We start from the raw sequence: 20,231 nt of genomic DNA, 5'->3' as shown, positions 1-20,231 counted from the left end.
TATTTCATTTTATTCTCTTTTATTCTCTCTTATATTCTACTTTATTTTATCTTTATTTTATCTTTATCTTTATTTTATATTTTATTTTATTCTCTTTTACATTATTCTATTTTATTTTACCATTATTTTATTTTATCTATATTTCATTTTATCTTTTATTCTGTTTTATGTTATTCTATTTTATTTTATTTTATCTTTTATTTTATTCTTTTTTATTTTATTTTATTCTATTCTATTTTATTTTATATTTTATTTTATCTTTATTTTATTTTATTCTATTCTATTTTATATTTTATTTTATTTTATTTCATTTTGTTTTATCCTTGTCCTATTCTCTTTTCTATTTTCCACGAGGGAATCCTCCCCGTTCATCGAGGGAATTCTGGAGCACCTGGCATTCTCTGGCTGTCCCCGAGGAGGGGCAGGTGACCCAGCTTGGAGGCTCCTCAGGTTTCACAGGTTGTTCTTTCCCCACAGGGAAAGCTGCAGATGTGGGTGGATCTGTTCCCGAAATCCCTGGGACATCCCGGGCCCCCTTTCAACATCAGCCCCCGCAAAGCCAAGAGGTAACGGGGCATTCCCGGGGGATAGGACGCTCCAGCCCCTTCTCCTTGGGCAGCTGGGAGGGCTTGGAGGTGCCAGGCGGGATGGGATTCACCTTCCCTGTGGGATCATCCCCAGGGAATGGCAGTTTGGGGCAGGAGCAGCTGCCCAGGTGGGATTGGGATTGAGGTTCCCCCCTCACGCCGGCTGTTCCGGGTGCTCCAGGTTCTACCTGCGCTGCATCATCTGGAACACCAAGGACGTGATCCTGGACGACCTGAGCATCACCGGGGAGAAGATGAGCGACATCTACGTCAAAGGGTGAGCCCTCCCGCTCCAGGGAGCCCGGATTCCGGGGCTGGAACAGCAGGGAAAGGGTTAAAACGGGTCTTGGAGCAACACAGCCAAGGTGGGCATGGATCCTGCTGGGGTGGGCATGGATCCTGCTGGATGAACCATCGCACCTCTCCGTGGATGGATCCATTCTCTCCATGCATGGATACAGTTGTCTCCAGGCATGGATCCACCCTCTCCATGGATAGAGCCAGACCTCTCCATGGATAGAGCCAGACCTGTCCATGGATAGAGCCAAACCTGTCCATGGATAGATCCATTTTCTTGGAAGTCACGTCTCCACCGGGCTCAGAACTGCTTAAGGACACCATTTTTCTTTGGATCTTTTGGGTGCTCCCATGACAACATGGACATGTAGAGACCTGAGAGTGGGGAGCACCTTGGAATTCCTGGAAAGGGAATTAAAAGCTCCAGCAGCTGCAGAGCTCAGCTGGGAAAAGGGAATCCCAGCAGGGATGAGGAATGTCTCATTTCCCGCTCACATCCCGAATCCTCACCGTGTTCCCGGTTTTCCACGGGCTCTGTCTGCGCTTTGCAGGTGGCTGGTGGGGCACGAGGAGAACAAGCAGAAGACAGATGTGCACTACAGGTCCATGGGGGGAGAGGGCAACTTCAACTGGAGGTTCGTCTTCCCCTTCGATTACCTCCCGGCCGAGCAGATGTGCCACGTGGCAAGGAAGGTGAGGGGCCTGGAGGGAGGAATTCCTGCCTTCTCCTGGGAATTCTGGGGTGGAGGTGGCGTCTGAGACCTTCACAGCCGGAGCTGTGCAAGGCTCAGCTTTTACCTGGTGTTGTTTGAACCTCAGACTGTGGGAATTTGGTGTAAAGGATCCACATTTGTGGGGTCAGAGTTAGGGGTGGTTTGTGTGGGGGGTTTGGAGAGGTGGATCCACCCGGGAAAGATGGATGTTGGGGCACTGGTGGCCAAGGGCTCTCCAGGTGAACTTCCAAGGTGGCTTGGTTAGTATGGAGAAGACATTTCCATGGGGATGGTTTGGTGGGAACCTCTGGCCTCCACCAGGGAATTGGGGATGCCTTCCTGCACAGGAACTTCCCAGATGGGCTAAAGAGGAGGGAAAGGAAGGGGCTGCCTCCAAATTCCTGAGGGGAACACGGGTTGGGATGTACCCCTGATGGGAAGGGAAGCTTTGGTCTGGGATTCAGGGAGAAGATTGGTCTGATAGAGAGTTCCTCACTTGGGAAGTTACAAATGGATGTGATTCCTGCTCCTGGTATTCCTTGGATCAGTTGTTGCAATGGGATGGTCAAATGTGGGAATCTCGTGGAGGGAAGGAAACAGGGATGGAATTGGGATGTGTGGGATAATGCCAGTGAAAATTGGATAGTGGAAATTATGGAAATAATGGAAATTAGGGAAAATTGGACATAGAACGCTGCAGGGGAAGGAGATCTATTCCCTTAAGTTTGCTGCTCCTCACCTGGAGATTAGGAGGATGAAAGCAGTAAGAGGAGGGGAATTCTAGTGGAATGTGCTGATCCAGGGGGTTGGAGTTGGAGGATCTTTGAAGCTCCCTTCCAACCCAAAGCATTCCATGATGCCATGATTGCTGAGGTTGTGTGGGCAGCAGGGACACTCCTGTCTTCTGAGGCTTGGTCCTGCTCTGTGACACTTCCAGCCATCTACCCCTGAGCCTTCACCCCCTGAGGAAGGTGTGATCCCATCATATGAGCAGGAATTTCTCCCTGGAAAGGGTGGTCAGGCCTTGGCAGGGGCTGCCCAGGGAGGTTTGGAGTGCCCAGCCCTGGAGGGCAGGCCTGGCCGTGGCACTCAGTGCTCTGGGCTGGGGAACAAGGGGGGATTCCATGGGCTGGGAGGGCTTTTCCAGCCTAAATGATTCCAGGAATTCTGTGATGCCATGCTCCCTGCTCCCTGCCTTGCTCCTGAGAGCTCAGCCTCATTGGATGAGTGTCGTCCCACTGCTCTGGGACCATCCCCCAACCCACCGGCACCCCCAGCCCTCCTTCCTGTGCGTGGCTTTGGCAGGAAAAACCCCCCAGCCAATCCCCCCTCCCAGACAATCCCCAGCTTCCAGAGAGGCCCCTCTGGGCAGCTGCAGGCAGTGCCAGAATCCCAGCCGTGCCCATTTCACGCCTCATGTTCAGCAAATCCCGGGAACAGCGTGTTCTACATCCAATTATCCCCCTCTGCAACGGCCAAGCCCTCCCCTATAAACCCTTTAAGCAGATCCATCCCACTGTGCCGAGATTGCTTCCCCTCCCAGCACATGGCTCCGAAAATAAACAGCTTGTAAAAGCCCCGTGGAAAGGCAGGACTAATGAGTGAAAAGCCGGGCTTTGTGTCCGGGGGCCTCGGTTTTGATCTCCCCGTGTGCCGTTTGAACTCCGAGCTCGTTAAAGGGGCTGCTGCAAACGCAGGCCCTGCGAGGTGGAATTTAAATCAAAACCGCCCCCGGGGCAAACTGGGAGCTGCTCAAAAGGCACCTGCACCGGGCCTGGGCTGGATCTCACAGGGATTCCCTCCCCTCTCCCCTCGGGGTGGCAGGAGGGAGCGGGAATTGCGGGATTGTGGAATGGCTTGGGAGGGAAGGGACCTGAAAGACCGTCTCGTTGCACCCCCCTGCCACTGGAGTGACAGAATTGAGCCCATCCATGTCCTCACATCCCGTGTTCCCCTTTGGGAATTCATGGAATCCTGGGATGGTTTGGGTGGGAAGGGGCCATGAAGCCCACCCGGTGCCACCCCTGCCACGGGCAGGGACACCTTCCACCAGCCCAGGTTGCTCCAACATGGCCTTGAACACTTCCAGGGATCCAGGAGCACCCACAGCTTCTCTGGGAATTCCATCCCAGCCCCTCACCACCCTCCCAGGAAGGAATTCCTCCCTAGTATCCCACTCAAATCTCTGTTTTTTCCCAGTCTGAAGCCATTCCCTGTGTCCTGTCCCTCCATCCCTTGTCCCCAGTCCATCTCCAGCTCTGCTGGTGCCCTTAAGATTTGATGATCCAGCCATCCCCAGCACTGCCAGGGCCACCCCTGACCATGTCCCCAGGTGCCACATCTGCAGGGCTGTTAAATCCCCCAGGGATGGGGATCCACCCCTGCCAGGGCTGGACAACTCTTCCCAGGAGGGAATTTTCCCCAAATCCAACTTAAACCAGAAGTTCCAGCTTTAGATCCCCAGGGCTGAGCCTGGCAGGTCTCAGCTCTTGCAGGGTTATCAGATGGTCCTGGCACAGCCACGAGGGCATTCCCAGGTGGGCTGGATGGGAATCTCTGGGCGCAGGGAGGGCTCAGCCCCCACATCCCTCAGGCACCCCGAGCTGGAAAAGGCGTGGAATTGATTTGGAACGTTCAGCTTCACGTCCCAGTTGCAGCAGCAGCCGAGTGCAGCTGCCAGGGCCGAGTTCAGGAGGTTCTGTAGGGCAGGAAAGGGTGGGCAGGGAATGTCAGAGCAGATGGAATGTGCCGTGTCCCGGTCTGGGACCATCGTGGCAGGAAGGACACGGAGGGGCTGGAGCGAGTGCAGGGAAGGGAACGGAGCTGGGAAGGGGCTGGAGCAGCAGGAGGGGCTGAGGGAGCTGGGGGGGCTCAGCCTGGAGAAAAGGAGGCTCAGGGAGGACCTTCTGGCTCTGCAACTCCCTGACAGGAGGGGGAACTGGGGGGGGGTCAGGCTCTGCTCCCAGGGAACAGGGACAGGAGGAGAGGATGAGGGACCTGCTGCCCTCCCACAGGCACAACTTGAAGCAGGACCAGATTTTGGGTGCAAACACTCTGGGGCCTCCTGCCCTCCCAGAAATCAGGGGCTCCCTTTGCTCTGCATCCTGCAGCACAAAACCAGCCCAGCAGAAACACAGCCCTGTCAACACTTCCCAAGAACAGGAGTGGATTTTTCCCTCTCCCCTCCGTGTTGTTCATGAGTGTGAAACATCCCCACCCCCCTCTGCCCACAACTCTCTTCCCCTTCTGCCCCCTCCTGACTTAAGGTCCTTCCCACCCAAACCATTCCAGGATCCAGCAGGGGACAATGAGCAGGTGAACAAAACACCTTGGAGATGGGAATTCTTCCACCTCCCAGACCCCAGATGGACCTTTCCAACCCCTGGTGAGGTCATCCCACCACCTTTGGCCCTGGGGATGTGTTTCCTGGGGAGTTTCTCCTCTGGGTGACTGACAGCCCTCCTGCCATGAAGGCCCCAATATCTGGGAAAGGGAGGAATCACCAGAAACTCTTCCCCCTTTGGAGCAGCTTTAACTTCCAATGACTGGGAAAACTGGGAAAACATCCCACTCCCAGCACCCCCTTGGAAAAACATCCATGCTGACACACTGCAGTCAGCACAGGGGGAGAGAGGGAACTTTCCATCGACTTCATTTGGCATTTCTGGATTGTAAAAGATTTAAAGCACAGGAATAAAACGCTCCAGTGCAAAATTCCTGGCCCGTTTTCCCCCAACCAGGCAGGGAATGGAGCTACAGTGAAATCCAACCATCCAGGGGGAGCTCCTAAATGAAACAAATTCCAGGGGGATTTAACTGCCCACAATGTCCCAGCTGGAATATTTATGTTCTCCTGGAGTGTGACACGTTTTCCCTTCTGTTTTATTTAATATTGGATCACGGAATGAATCCGAGTTGTAGCCACTGCAGTGGATTTATGGGGTCAGGAACAGTGCTGGGGTTTCCTGGGTTTAATTAAATCTGCTCCTTTCTGACACTTCCCCAGTGCAGGAGCGTGGAGGGAGGAATTGCCACCAGGATACCCCTGGGAGGGGTGTCAGGAATCCTGCCCTGACTCTGCCTCCTCTTTGCAGAGCCAGGAATAACAAACCCTGGGTCTGGGAGTGCTTTGGTCTCTCTCCTTCTGTCCTAACGCTCCTTTTTGGACATCAGCAGGAATTTCTCCCTGGAAAGGGTGGTCAGGCCCTGGCAGGGGCTGCCCAGGGAGGTTTGGAGTGCCCAGCCCTGGAGGTGTCCCAGGCAGGCCTGGCTGTGACACTCAGTGCTCTGGGCTGGGGACAAGGTGGGGATGGGGCACAGGGGGGATTCCATGGCTCTGGAGCTCTTCCCCAAGCTCAGTGACTCTGGGATTCTTATTCCTAACTCCCAGGCATCCCAGAAGTGGGATTAGGGAATATCCCCAGTTTCACCCACATAAACAGGCAGTTGTGGTGTGGGCACAGATCCCACAGCCACTGGCACGGTGTGGCCACGGGCTCGGTGTCACCGCAGGGGGATTCAAACCCTCCTTCCCAGGGAGATCCAAAGGCCAATATTCCCCCTGAGTGGCTTTTTGGGAATGCAGAGCACCTGCCTTGCTGGGGACCCACTCACTGGAGTGGCTGTGGAGCTGCCAACCCCTCGGGGTTTGGTCAATCATCTCCTCTCCAGGAAGCAGAAGCTGCTGCCTCATCCTATTGCTGAGATCACACAGGGTGCTGTGCCCAGGCCATTCCTTACTCTGGCATCCAGAACTCATGGATGACCTGGGAATGTCCAGCCTGGAGAAGAGAAGGCTCCAGGGACACCTGAGAGCCCCTGGCAGGGCCTAAAGGGGCTCCAGGAGAGCTGGAGAGGGACTGGGGACAAGGCATGGAGGGACAGCACACAGGGAATGGCTTCCCACTGCCAGAGGGCAGGGACAGATGGGATACTGGGAAGGAATTGCTGGCTGGGAGGGTGGGGAGGCCCTGGCACAGGTTGGGCAGAGAAGCTGTGGCTGCCTCTGGATCCCTGGAAGTGTCCAAGGCCAGGCTGGAGCAACCCGGGCTGGTGGAAGGTGTCCCTGGTTGGGACTGGGTAGGATTTAAGGTCCCTTCCAACATGAACCATTCCATGATTCCATGATTCTGACAGCTCTGAGTCTCTCCTTTCTTGAACTCAGATGGGTAACAAATATCATGGAATCACAGGGTGAATTGATTGGGAAGGGACCTCTTCACCTTGGAGAGTCACCAATCCTCACTGGAATTGTGGGAATATGGTGCTGTCACTCCACAGGATCCTATTTGAGAGCTGAGGGAGCCCCTTTGCTAAAATACTGTCAGTAAATGAAGGCATAAATCGGTGATAACTCACCTTCCAGAGGCATCCTGGCTTTTCCTGAGCATCCAAGAGCTGCTCAGAGCCCGAGGCCCTGCGGCTCCAGCCCTGCAGAGCCAGAGCAGGACACACCAGGACTGCCAGGATTTCCCTGGGATGAGAGGAACCAGGTTCTGCCCACCCCCTCTAACAGTCCTTTTATTTCTTGCCTGGTGGGATTTTAGGAGCATTTCTGGAGCTTGGACAAGACAGAAAACAAGATCCCCCCACAGCTGATCCTGCAGATCTGGGACAACGACAAGTTCTCCTTCGATGACTATTTGGGTGAGTTGGGGGGGGTGTTGATTCCATCCCTCCTGGGGCAGCAGGAAGGGAAAAATTCCTGGAAAACGGGGCCTGGAAAAGCTGTGGCTGCCCCTGGATCCCTGGAAGTGCCCTAGGCCAGGTTGGACGGGGCTTGGAGCAACCTGGGCTAGGGGAGGTCGTGGTTTGGAGCTGGGTGGTCTGGGTGGCCCAAACTCCCTGAGATCAGGAAGGTGCCACAAGGGGAGAGTCCTCAGGGGAAGTGTCCCCATTTTTAAGGACCTTTACGCTGAGGTGTCCCACCTGTGACATGCCTCCTTCCAGGCTCCATCCAGATGGATCTCAACAGGATGCCCAGACCTGCCAAGACGGCTGAGAAGTGCTCGCTGGAGCTCCTGGACGACACGGGGTCCTCCAGCCGCTTTGTGTCGCTCTTTGAGCAGAAAACTGTCAAGGGCTGGTGGCCCTGTGGGGCTGAGCAGGACCAGAAGAAGATCCTGGCGGTGAGGAGGCCCCTCCATGTGGGATTCACCCCAAACCCCCATCCCTGGAGGTGTCCCAGGCCAGGCTGGATGGGGCTTGGAGCAGCCTGGGATAGTGGGAGGTGTCCCTGCCCGTGGCAAGGGGTGGAACTCGACACCTGTATGGTCTAGAATGGGATGATCCTTAAGGTCCTTCCCAAGCCAAACCATTCCAGGATTCCCTGGAAGCTTTGAGGAGGGAGGTGTCCGGGCCAAGCACCTGCAGGATGTCACAGTCAGGGCATAAAATGAAGATTTGGGCTGTAAATTTTCCCTTTGCTTGGGTTGTGGGATTTTTTTGACTGTGGGTTTTGGAATGTGCCACCGGATCTGACCCTGTGTCACACCCGTTCCTGGTGATCCCGGAGAAGCACCAGGGAAAGGCTCCAGATGTCCCATTTTGGTGCATGGAAATGTGTCCTGGTCGAGGGTTTGGTGGTGCTTCCATCCAGGTAAAGGAGTCCAGGCGGGGAATGGAGCCATTCCACAAAAACCAACCCTGAGTTTGGTTCAGGGGAATCAGGAAGGAGGGAATCAGGAAAGGCCGGACTCGGTGCCGTGGTCTGGTTGACACGGTGGTGACCGGTCACAGCTTGGACTCGATGATCTTGGAGGTCTTTTCCAAGCTCAGTGATTCTGTAGCTTCCAAAACCTGGGTGTCAGGGACATTTGGGATCCCCTGGGGTATCCCCAGTGGCCACTGAGGGATCTCTGGACTCTTCCTGCTTTCCTCGTGGGTGGTTTCCGGGCTTTGCTCCAAGTGGATTTTCTTCCCCCAATCCGTGTTTTCCACCTCCCACCACCCCTTTCTCACCCCTCCCCTCTTTTTTTTGGGATTCTAACTGTGCTCTGCCCGTCCCCCCTCCCAGGGCAAGCTGGAGATGACTCTGGAGATCGTGGCCGAGCAGGAGCACGAGGAGCGCCCGGCTGGGCTGGGCCGGGACGAGCCCAACATGAACCCCCGGCTGGAGGACCCCAAGTGAGGACACCCCCAGGGCAAAATCAACCCCCCGGGGCACGGGGGGCAAATGGGGGTTCTGGGTGCCCAGCTGGGCTGGGCTGGAGCACCAGGGAGGATGCACTGTGGGGACATTCCCAGAGGGATGGAGGAGCTGGGACAGTCCAGGGGCACTGGGAGGCTGGGCTGGAGCACCAGGGAGGATGCTGGGGGGACATTCCCAGAGGGATGGAGGAACCAGGACACTCCAGGTGGGATGGGCAGCTGGTTTGGACCACCAGGAAGGCCATGAGTGGTTCATTCCCAGAGGGATGTGGGCTCTCAGGCCTCACTGCTGGGATTCGGGATCCAGGAGGGTGAAGCTCTGAACTTTTCCCGGCTCCAGGCGCCCCGAGACCTCCTTCCTGTGGTTCACCTCCCCCTACAAGACCCTCAAGTACATCCTGTGGAGGAGGTACAAGTGGATGCTGATCCTGTTCATCATCCTCTTCATCCTGCTGCTCTTCCTGGGAATCTTCATCTACGCCTTCCCGGTACCGAGGGGTGGGGGTCGAGGGGCTGGGCAGGGTCAGGGGAGATCCCCCAGGGTGTGGGGGGTGGCTCCAGTGCAGGGGGCTGGAAAATCCAGTGCTGGTCCCTGAGGAACAACTTGGGGGATTGTGGGGGGTGTCAAAGGCGGTTTGGGTTTGGATCATTGCTAAGAAGGACCCGGAGGGGCTGGAGCGTGTGCAGGGAAGGGAACGGAGCTGGGAAGGGGCTGGAGCAGCAGGAGGGGCTGAGGGAGCTGGGGGGGCTCAGCCTGGAGAAAAGGAGGCTCAGGGGGGACCTTCTGGCTCTGCAACTCCCTGACAGGAGGGGGGAGCTGGGGGGAGTTGGGAATAAGTGACAGGAGACAGGACAAGAGGAGATGACCTCCAGCTGTGCCAGGGGAGGCTCAGGTTGGACATCAGGAGGAATTTCCTCCTGGAGAAGGTTGTCAGGCCTTGGAAGGGGCTGCCCAGGGAGGTGGTGGAGTCCCCACCCCTGGAGGGATTTAAAATCCCTGTGGATGTGGCACTTGGGGACATGGTCAGGGCTGGCCTTGGCAGTGCTGGGGGCTGGTTGGACTCAAGGATCTCAGAGGGCTTTTCCAGCCTAAACCATTCCATTCCAGACCCCTCCTGCAGGCTGACCCCAAGGTTCTCCCCTCTTTGTGTCCATGTTTCCAATGGGGGTCCCTTCCATGGGGTCATTCCTTCAGGAACTGTTCCATGGTCCCTTCCATGGGGTTAGTCCTTCAGGAACTGTTCCATGGTCCCTTCCATTGGGTCAATCCTTCAGGAACTGCTCCATGGTCCCTTCCATGGGGTCAATCCTTCAGGAACTGTTCCATGGTCCCTTCCATGGGGTCAGTCTGATGACGCTGAGGTTCATTGATGGTCTCAGAGAGGCTGGAGCAGCTGCTGTTGGGGATCTTGTGAGTTTGGTGGGAGCAGGATTGGCAATCCAGGGATTTTAGGGGGCTGAGCAGTGGGAACAGCTGGAGTTAGTGATTGTTTAAAGCTGGAGGAGTTCCTGGGAAGTGGGGAAGGTTGTCCCTTGCTGTCAGAGCTCGGAGCACGCCCCACCAGGGGCTGAAATCAGGGGCAGGGTTTGCACCTCATTCCTCACCCAAGTAGCTCCTTTTTGCCTCTGGCAGAACAAAATAAATCCAGGACAGAGGCCTGAGCTGCCAGTTTGGCTCTGGAGGGAGTTCTGCATCCTCCTCTGTTTCCTCAGCACTGCAACAGTTCAAAGAAGGGCTCTTGGAAACCTTTCCCTCCTCTCTGACTGATAAGGAAAACACTCCCTCTTCTTTTTCCCAGCACTCCACAAATTCTGCCACTTAAATAAAAAGCCTCATTGAGGGAATTTATAACTTCTTGGGAGAGGATGGAGCTGCTCCTGTGGAAAAGTGAGGGGAGGGGATTTCTCCTCAGGATTGTAATCGCTTTCAGATGATGGGAATTCATGCAGGGAGGTTGTTCCCATGGAGGGAAAGGGGTTGGGATTAGGTCATGGCTCTCCCCATCTCTCCATCCCCATATCCATGGGGAGGGTTGGGATCCTGCTGCTGGAGAAACGATTCTGGAGGTGTTAAATTAAGGAGGAAATAGTTATGGAAGTGCAGGTTTGGGCATTGAGAGCAGTTCCTGGGGATTCCTGGCAGTGGGATGGCCCTGGTTGGTTCCAGGCACACCCCAAAGCTGCTCCATCCCTGCCCTTCCCAGCTGGACAAGGGGAAATAGAACTAAGGGCCATGGGATGGGATAAGGGCAGGGAGGGATTCCTTCAGGAACTGCCCTGACATGGGTCACTTTTCCATGGGGTCAGTCCCACAGGAACTGCTGCAGGTCCCTTTCCATGGGGTCATTCCTTCAGGAACTGCTCCAGGTCCCTTTCCATGGGGTCATTCCTTCAGGAACTGCTCCAGGTCCCTTTCCATGGGGTCAGCCCCTCAGGAGCTTGCATTCCACCCGGCACTCCTTGGGATTTCTCCCTGTTTTCCAATTAAAGGCCGGGTTGAGTTTCACCCTGGGGGGTTTTCAGAGCTATTTTGGAAAAGCAGGGCCGCGTTCCATGGAATTCCTCTGGCTTTGTGTCTTTGGCCTCATTCCCCAGAATTTTTGAGGTCTCTGGTCCTGTGTCTCTGAGTTCCTTTCCCCTCCCACCAGGGACTAAATCTGGGCATGGTTTGCTCGGAAGGATCCCCTCGGCATCCCGGCCTTTGGAAGGGTTCACTGTTAATCCCTGATTAAATACGTGGAAAACCAACCCCTCCCCACTGCTGGTCCTGGTTCGTGTCCCAGCAGCAGCTCCAGGTCCCGCTGGACAGCAGGGTTTACTTGGAATTCTGAGGAATTCCCACTCTGCAGGCAGAGGGGCTTATGGGCATCCTGCCCACCTCATCCCAGGAAAAGTGGTGGGTGATGGGAAGGGAAGCTCAAGGGAGCCTTTGGAGCTGCCTCGTGGGATCAGGAACCTGTGGGAGGTCTCTGTGGTTCTATTGTCCTCGGGACACCGTGATGGATCATGGGCTGGAGTAAAGACCTTCCCATTCGTCTTCTCCTCCTCTTGCATCCTCTTCCAACTCTCTTCCCGGGAGAATTTTGTGCAACCAGTTGTTTTCCAGGCAGGGAATATGCTGTGGGTCCCCTGGAGGGATCTGGGGTCTCTTAAGGAGTAGGGGGAGACATGGAGAAGTGGGAAAGGGCATGGAAGGGCTCAGGGATGAAGAGGAGGTTTATCAGGATCCATGGAATGCTGGGAGTAGGCCAGGATGGGAAATCAAGGCCCACATCCATAAGGAATCATCCCTAACCCCACTGCTTCCAGAAGATCTCAGTTTAGTGGGGAAGAGCCAATTCCAACCGAAAACCTGATTGGTTTTGGGTGGAAAACTGCCTGGAACTGCACATTTCCATCCCAAAAATGGTCCAGTTCTACAAAAATGGGGGAAAATATTGAAAATCTGATATTTTGAGGCCCTGAATTTATTCCTGGGCTCTTCCACCCACCCTCAGGGCCAGGTGACTGCTCTGCTTTAGGTTTCCCTGGAGACTGGTTGGGATCAAGGTCTGTAAAAACCAGGAGCAGCATTCCCTGGAGATTTCCTGTGGGATTTCCTTGGATTGTCCTTAAGATTTCACTTGACATCAGGAGCTTCCTTAAAGAAGAGGAAAATCATAATGAGATCCCGTAGCTGGGGGTTGGAGGTGGAGGAGCTGTTCCAGTGGGAATTGGGGGATAATTTGTGAGATGAAGGATAATTAACCATTGGAATAACGAGCCAAAGGTTGTGGTGGAGTTGTTGCTGCTGGAGATGTCCTAGGATGGAGATGGAATGTTTTCCTACAGGATATTGGTTGCCCAGAGCAGCTGTGGCTGCCCCATCCCTGGAAGTGCCCCAGGCCAGGTTGGAGCAACCTGGGATAGTGGGAGGTGTCCCTGGGTGGGATTTAAGGTCCCTCCCAACCCAAACCATTCCATGATTCCATGATCCTTCTTCTTCTGACCTCCCATCCAGCCCAAGACGTTCACCCAGCCATTCCCCAGGCAGAAGGGAGAGCTCCACTCACCCAGGGAAATGTTGGATGAAAATTCCAGCAAAGTCACTGGACTTTTCCAAACCACCCCACAGTGAATCCATAACTGATCCCTGCTGGGCAGGAGCAGAGGGTGGAGCTGGAGCTGACAGAATCCCAGAATCCCAGACTGGTTTGGCTTGAGGGGGGACCTTAAATCCCACCAATTCCAACATTTCCATGGCTAAGTGGAGCTCTCCCTTCTGCTGTGGGAATGGCTGAGTGAACACCTTGGGCTGGATGTGGAGTGCCATGGAATCATGGAATGGTTTGGGTTGGAGGGGACCTTAAATCCCACCCAGGAACACCTCCCACCATCCCAGGCTGCTCCAAGTCCTGTCCAGCCTGGCTGTGACATAAAGTGTAGGGAATATAAATCCATAACATTTTGGGAATACACTGAAGCATCTCCCCAAAATGATGATTGTTGGGAAGATTTGAGTGGCTCCCACCACAGCAAAATCCAGCTGTGCTTCCAGCTGGATGTGACTGCACTCGGGAGCCCTGGGAAGTTGTTCCATGATCCCAGCGCTGCTCCCGTGGCCGCTGATCCCAATTCCCCCTCCCTGAGTGATGATCCTGCTCGGCTTTCCACACTTGCTGATCCCAAATTCAGCCCTGGGCGCAAAACTCCTCCCTCCCAGGACACAACGGGTCCAATCCCAAAAACCGGGAGCGTTTGGGAGGCTGGACTTGGAGGGACAGATGATGGATCGTTAATTCCGAGGTTATTTGTCACTGGGGGCTTTTTAATGACTTCTGGGAAACTGCCCCCACTGGATTTATGGCATTATTAGAAATCCTGGTTGGAAAAGCGCCGGAGAAGCTGCTCCATGTTGTAATTCATGGGGATGCTTCTGCTCAGGCAGTGGTTGGCTGGTTTTTAGGGGTTTTTGTGTCTTTTCCCCCCCATTTCTCCCCATATCTCGCCCTGGGATTTGTTTCCAGTTTGGTGTTTTTTTAGGAGTGGTGGAAAATCCTGTTCCAGGTATGGAATGGGAGGAGGGGCTTCCAAACTGTGCAGGTCGTGGTGGGGGTGGGATCAGAGCTGCTTTAACTGTGGCTCTTCCCAAATGTCCTAAATGTGCATTTTGGGCTGTGTGTCACTGTGGTTTGGTGAGGGGGGTTAGAACAGATTATTCCTGATCATGGCACTGCTGTGTCTTCTCTTAAGGAAGGAATTCTGTGGAAAAAAGGCTGAACTCCACATGTGACACCCCATTTTCCATGTCAGCCCTAAACTTCTCCCTGTGCTGGGCACTGTTGAGGGCCCTGGAATTCTGGGGTTGGTTTTGGGCCCCTCACAGGAGAGACCCGGAGGGGCTGGAGCGAGTGCAGGGAAGGGAACGGAGCTGGGAAGGGGCTGGAGCAGCAGGAGGGGCTGAGGGAGCTGGGGGGGCTCAGCCTGGAGAAAAGGAGGCTCAGGGGGAACCCTCTGGATCCCTCAAATTCCCTGGAAGGAGGTTGGAACCAGGGTGGGGGTCGGACTCTGCTCCCAGGGAACAGGGACAGGAGGAGAGGGAACGGCCTCCAGCTGTGCCAGGGGAGGCTCAGGTTGGATAATATGGAAAATTCCCTCCTGGAAAGAGTGCTCAGGCCTTGGCAGGGGCTGCCCAGGGAGGTTTGGAGTCCCCAGCCCTGGAAGTGTCCAAAAATCCTGTGGATGTGGCACCTGGGGCCGTGTCCGTGGTGATCATGGGGACGGTGCTGAAGTGGCAGGGATAAAAATCCAGAGTGGGTTTGGCTTCCCTGCCTTTGGCAGAGCCTCTGGAGACGTTCCAGGGAGCTGCAGGCTGGGTTTGGACTTGGAGTTAATGAGGATGGGACAGGGCTGGAGAGCCCTCCTCTGCTTCCTGGAGTGATTCCAGGCCTGTGGAAAGCTCTGCTCTCCGGAAAAGTCCTGGGGATGCTCAAGGACCTTTTCCGAAGGGTCCAGCTCAGCGGGAAGAGTGGGTGAGGTCACCAGTTCTGGGGGAGTGTGGGAAGAAGGAGCTGGCAGGATGCAAGGTCGGGGTTTGGGTGGTGAATCCAGCCTGGGGGTTTGTGGGAAGCACTGGAGGGGAAGGAGCAGCGGGATCCAGGGGAGAGGAGGAGGCACAGATGGCTGGAAGTGCCTCCTGCCCCTCTGGGCCCTGGGCTGGTGCTGCTGGGGAGGTGCCAAAGCCCTTCCCAGGGTTTAAGGAGCTGGAAATTCATCTCAAGAACTGCTGGGAGGAGAAGCCAAAATCCAGGAGCGACTCCTGGTGTTGGGGCCTGTTGGATCCTGGGATGGCTGGGGTTGGAAGGGACCATTTCTGACCAGGAGCTGCTCCTGGAGACAGGAAAAGCTGCTTTGAGAGGGTTTTTCCCCTCCTCTTAAGTGGGAATGGGATTTTTCCTGCTTGTCCCCGTGGGTTGGGATTAGGACAGGGCCATCCCTGTGCCCTGGAGGAATCCGTGTCCCATTCCCACGGCTCCTCCCTGTTCTCCCTGCCAGAACTACGCTGCCATGAAACTGGTGAAGCCTTTCAGCTGAGCTGGGACACCTGCAGGCTCCGGGGCCGGGATTTTGGGAAGCACTGCTGGCTCTGGATCCCTCAGCACGTGGAGAAGGAACTGCCCCCCCCAGGCCTGAACTGCTCCCAGCATGGACACAGCAATTCCCAGCTGGAGAATCCACCGGGAGCGTCCCCAGCACCTGCACCCGGCCGCCCTGCTCTGGCTCATGGGATTTGATTTGGTCTTGGTTTATTTTAGTTTATTTGGCATTGGTTTGTTTTACTTTATTTTGTTTTGTTATATTTTATTTTATTTTGCTTTGTTTTATTTTGTTTTATTTCATTTTACTTTAGGTTTTTTTGTTTGTTTTTAATTTCATTTTTATTTTCTTAATTTTATTTCATTGTATTTAATTTTAGTTCATATTTTATTTCATTTCATTTTATTTTTATTTTTTTGGGTATTGTTTTTATTTTCTTTATTTTATTAAATTTTAGTTCATTTTACTTTAGTTCATTTTATTTTTGTTTTTATTTTCTTTTTTAATTACAATTTAGTTCATTTTACTTTAGTTAATTTTATTTCATTTTATTTTTTTATTTTTATTTTTATTTTGTTGTTTTGTTTTATTTTTATTTTCTTTATTTTATTAGTTCATTTTACTTTATTTCATTTTTTTCATTTTACTTTAGTTCATATTTTGTTTCATTTTCTTCTATTTTTTTTTAATTTTGCTTTTATTTTCTTTATTTCATTTACTTTAGTGCATATTTTATTTCATTTTCTTTTATTTTATTTCCCTTTTTATTTCATTTCCTCTCAATTCCTTTAGTTTTATTTCCTTGTATTGTATTTAATTTTAATTCATAAAATATTCTTTCCTTTTCTTTGATTCCCTTTTATTTCCTGCCCTTTCCTGATTTCCTGGGGCTGAGCTTTTGACACCCCCGTTGTGTTTGGGCTCAGCCCCCCGAGCTGGAGGAGCTGGAAAACTGCTGGAATGTCCCCCTGGAACGTGCCCAGGGAGGGTTGTGGTGAATCCCAGGGCTGCTCCCTCGGCTCTGGAATTCTGGGATCACCAGCTGAGCTCCCAGGGGGGTTTGGGTCAGGTTGGAGACCCCCAAGAAGGGCAGGGGGGGAAGTGCCGGGTTTGGCTCCGCTCGGGATCCACTTCCAGCAGGAAAAGGAGCTTCGTTTGTCCCTCCTGCTTTTCCCATTCCCGTCCCAGGCTCCCTGGACAAGCAGGACTTTAAAGGAGATCACGGATCAGACCTTGGAATGTCCCTTTACCTTTGGGAATGTCTTTTGGCCCTGGGGGGTTTGGTGGAATGGTGCAATGGTTGGAAAGGCACAACTCGAGGCTGTTTCCTTTCCCTTCCCTTTGGTCTTTCCCCCTTTCTTTGGTCTTTCCCCCCTTTCTTTGGTCTTTTCCCCCTCTCCTCCTTTTTCCCTTCAGGTCTGCCATCCATTTGCATCCAGAGCTCACCAAAGTCTGCCATCCTGGGAGGAGTGGGAATTCCAGCCCCACCAACCAGGCTTTCCCAAATCCGGGCCCTTCCTCCCTCTTTGTCCTTCTCAGAACAGTGTGAAAGAAATTCCTCTGTTCTCCTACCTCGATCTTGGGACCTCTTGGAGGTTTCCTCTGGAAAACATCATCCCATGTTTATGAAAAACATGGATCCAGGGCACTTTAGGTGGATGGAGGAGGCAGAAACCTCTTGATCCCCCTTTTTTTTCCCCCTTTGGAGGAGATTCGAGGTTGTTCCTCCGCTTGAGGCAAAGGAATAGGATTTGGTGGAAAAGGGGAAAAATAACCCCCAGAACAAGCAGGAGATTTACAATCTCTGCGTGATTTGCCAAGGAAAACACGGTAGGAAGAGGCATCTGCTTGCAATGTCCATGGAAAACAAAGCCTGGATTCATTGTCCTGCTCCGAAGTGAACAGAGAACAATTGGCACCTGTTGGGATGAGTCACCTCCGAGGGGCTGGGATGGGCCTGTCCCGGGATTTGGAGCTGCCCAGCGGCTCCAGAGGGGGGCAGGAAGGTCACTGGGGAGGTGGGAGGTCTCCCCCTTCGAGGCTGGAATGTTGGGAAGATGTGGACCCTCCTCCCTCCTTCCCATCCCTCCTTTGTCCCTCCAGGGAATGTGAACAATTGGAGTCAGAGCCCTCCAGGTCGTTCCTTTATTTAGAAGTTATGCAACTGAGGAAAAGAAAATAGAAATAATAATAATAAATAATGATAATAATATAATGTTGGACTGCTTTTATATATATTTTTTTTTCAGTAGTTGAATAATCAAGGATTTGAATTTTCTCTGCCAGTAAAATGCCTAAAAATACCCACATTGGCACTGGACAGCTGAGATTTCCTTCAGCTCCAGCTCCACAAACACCAGAAAACCCAAATCCTGTCAACTGGGATCGTCTCCCTCGTGTCCTCAGCACAGGGAACCCCACAGGGACACCTGGATAATTCCAACTGGCTCCCAAGGGATGGGATTTTGAGAGGATTATTCCATCCTTCCTGCCTCCCCCACCTCCATCCCAACCAGGAGATGGGGGGACCTGCCCCAGACAGGTAATTTTGGGCAACTTCCCGAAGAACTGGAGGGGCTGGAGGAAATTCAGGGAAGAGGGATGAGGTGTCTGGGAGAATGGAGACTCCGGGGAGGATGGGATTGGAAGGCTTGGGCTTGTTTAACCCCCCAGGAAACGGACTCTGACAGCCACAAACCGGGAATGAATTCCAGCCAAGGAAACGTTGGACTGGGTGATAAAACAGGGAAAAGGGCTCTGGATCCATCCAGGCTTTAGTGCAGCTGGAGCAGCACTTGAGGTCAGACCCTCCTCTGTTATCCTTCATCTCCCCACGCCTCAGGCTCCTGGAATCAGGGAATCCCAGACTGGTTTGGGTGGGAAGGGCCTTAAAGATGATCCAGTGCCACCCCCTGCCATGGGCAGGGACACCTCCCACTATCCCAGGCTGCTCCAAGCCCTGTCCAGCCTGGCCTGGGACACTCCCAGGGATGGGGATTCCACAATATCTGGCCTTCACAAGTTCATTTCCTCCATCCCCAGTGAAATCCAGGGAGACCCAAACCCCGACCTGGGATGGGTCAGAGCTCCCCTGCTGAGCACAGGGGTCCATCCTCTCCTCGCCTTTCTCCTGGCACTGGGAAAACTCCCCTTTGGCGACCTCTGGGCTCTTTGGAGCTCTGGGAACCCACAGGAAGGAATTCCAGGCCCTCATGTCCAAGTCTTCCCCCTTCCCAAGGAGGAGCAGAGGCTGGAGAGGGCCTGGAGCAGGAAATGCACTCCTGGAGCGCTGGTGGGTGTCCGAGCCGTGCCAGGCTGCCTCATTCCATGAAATCTGCTTCCCATTAAGGAGCAGCCGCAGCTCTGGAGCCCATTAAATGCTACTTCTCCAGTACCAGGCTTTGATTCCAGCTGTTTGTTTTTATGGACGGGGAGCTGAGCAAGGAAAAGGGAATAAAAGCAAGGAAAAAACAGCCGCTGGGTCGGAGGGTGGAAAAAAACCAGCGGGATTCCAAACACACCTTCCCTGCTCCTCCAGCCCCCTTGGAAAAGCCCCTGTGGATGGATCAGCCTCTTCATCACCTCGATGTGATGGAGAATCCAGACTGCCTGGTTGGAATAATGGTCCTGATCTGTGCTCTGGGAAATGTGGGGTTTAACTTCCCTGGGATTGATGGGCTGGAGCAGGGCCGGGAGCGGGGATGGGGATCCTGCATCCCACAGGCTTCAAAACAGGGATAAATGGGATGAAATGAACCCAGCTGGTTCAAAGTTCATTAATTAGGAAGGAATTGTTGGTTGGGAGGGTGGGGAGGAGCTGGGATGGAATTCCCAGAGAAGCTGTGGCTGCCTCATCCCTGGAAGTGTCCAGGGCCAGCTTGGACAGGGCTTGGAGCAACCTGGGAGAGTGGATTTTGGGATTCAAACACTGCTTGGTTTAAAGAGGATCCATTTGCCTGTGGTGGAAAAGCGGGAAGGAGGGACCTGTGCCAACCTGGAGTCGTGGAATCCTGGAATGGTTTGGGTTGGGAAGGACATTAAAGCCCTCCCAGTGCCACCCCTGCCATGGGCAGGGACACCTTCCACTATCCCAGGCTGCTCCAGCCTGGCCTTGGACACTTCCAGGGATCCAGGGGCAGCCACAGCTTCTCTGGGAATTCCATCCCAGCCCCTCTCCACCCGCACAGGGAGGAATTCTTTCCCCATATCCCACCCAAACCTGCTCTCTTGCAGTTTAAAGCCATCAAGGGAAGGTCTCTCTGTGCCAGGTAAAAACACTGGGATTTGCCTGGAATTTTGGGTTTTTTTTTAATGGTTAAAATTTGGTAAAATGCAGAGTTTCCCTGAGCAGAGTTTGATGTCACCAGGGAGGTGTTTGGAGAAGGAAAACCCTCCAAAACAAACCAAGGAAAGGAAAAGAAACCCCTTAGAAAATGTGGAATTCCTCTGGTCAGACCTCTTTGGGAACAAAACATTTCGATGTCCTGATGTGAAGCAAATCCCTGGTGTGAGATTTGCTCCGAGATATGTTGGGAACACCAAAAAAGAACCCCCTCCCCCCAAAACTGCTTTGAGATGGAAAGAAAACATTTAATTTCTGGCAGAATGAATTTTCAGGAGTTCTTTAGAATCACTGGGGCCCAGGGAATGAATTCCCATGTGGGGATCTGACCTGGAAATGCCCAAAACTGGAGGGAAACCCCCCATTTTTTGGTGCTGGGGATTCTGTTTTGTTGGGAAACTTAAGGATTTGCAATCCTATAAATGAGATATTTCCATCTCAACCTTTAAATCAGACTTTACAAAACTGCACATGCATCCTAATTCCAGACACACAAACAAAAGGTGCTTTTCTGCCCCTGGGCCATTGTCCTGCCTGGCCAGAAATGGGATTTTGGGAGCCTCCCTC

General features: G+C 53.3%; 1 protein-coding gene across 1 annotated transcript in view; it reads left to right on the top strand.

Moving 5' to 3' along the window:
• DYSF (dysferlin) overlaps positions 1–15,735 on the top strand; it is a 68,352-nt gene extending 52,617 nt beyond the window's left edge. Inside the window, 8 exon segments of the mRNA XM_050321026.1 lie at positions 478–566; positions 769–864; positions 1,436–1,577; positions 7,144–7,243; positions 7,547–7,725; positions 8,613–8,722; positions 9,087–9,234; positions 15,281–15,735. Of these exon segments, the coding sequence (XP_050176983.1) occupies positions 478–566; positions 769–864; positions 1,436–1,577; positions 7,144–7,243; positions 7,547–7,725; positions 8,613–8,722; positions 9,087–9,234; positions 15,281–15,319 (903 nt within the window). The 3' untranslated portion in view covers positions 15,320–15,735.
• Positions 15,736–20,231: the final 4,496 nt, after the last annotated feature.

This window comes from Myiozetetes cayanensis, unplaced genomic scaffold, assembly GCF_022539395.1.
Source record: "Myiozetetes cayanensis isolate MyiCay16 unplaced genomic scaffold, myiCay2020 scf26, whole genome shotgun sequence".
In the NCBI taxonomy this organism is placed as follows: Eukaryota; Metazoa; Chordata; class Aves; order Passeriformes; family Tyrannidae; genus Myiozetetes; species Myiozetetes cayanensis.
This window is presented reverse-complemented; position numbering and strand designations above follow the sequence as displayed.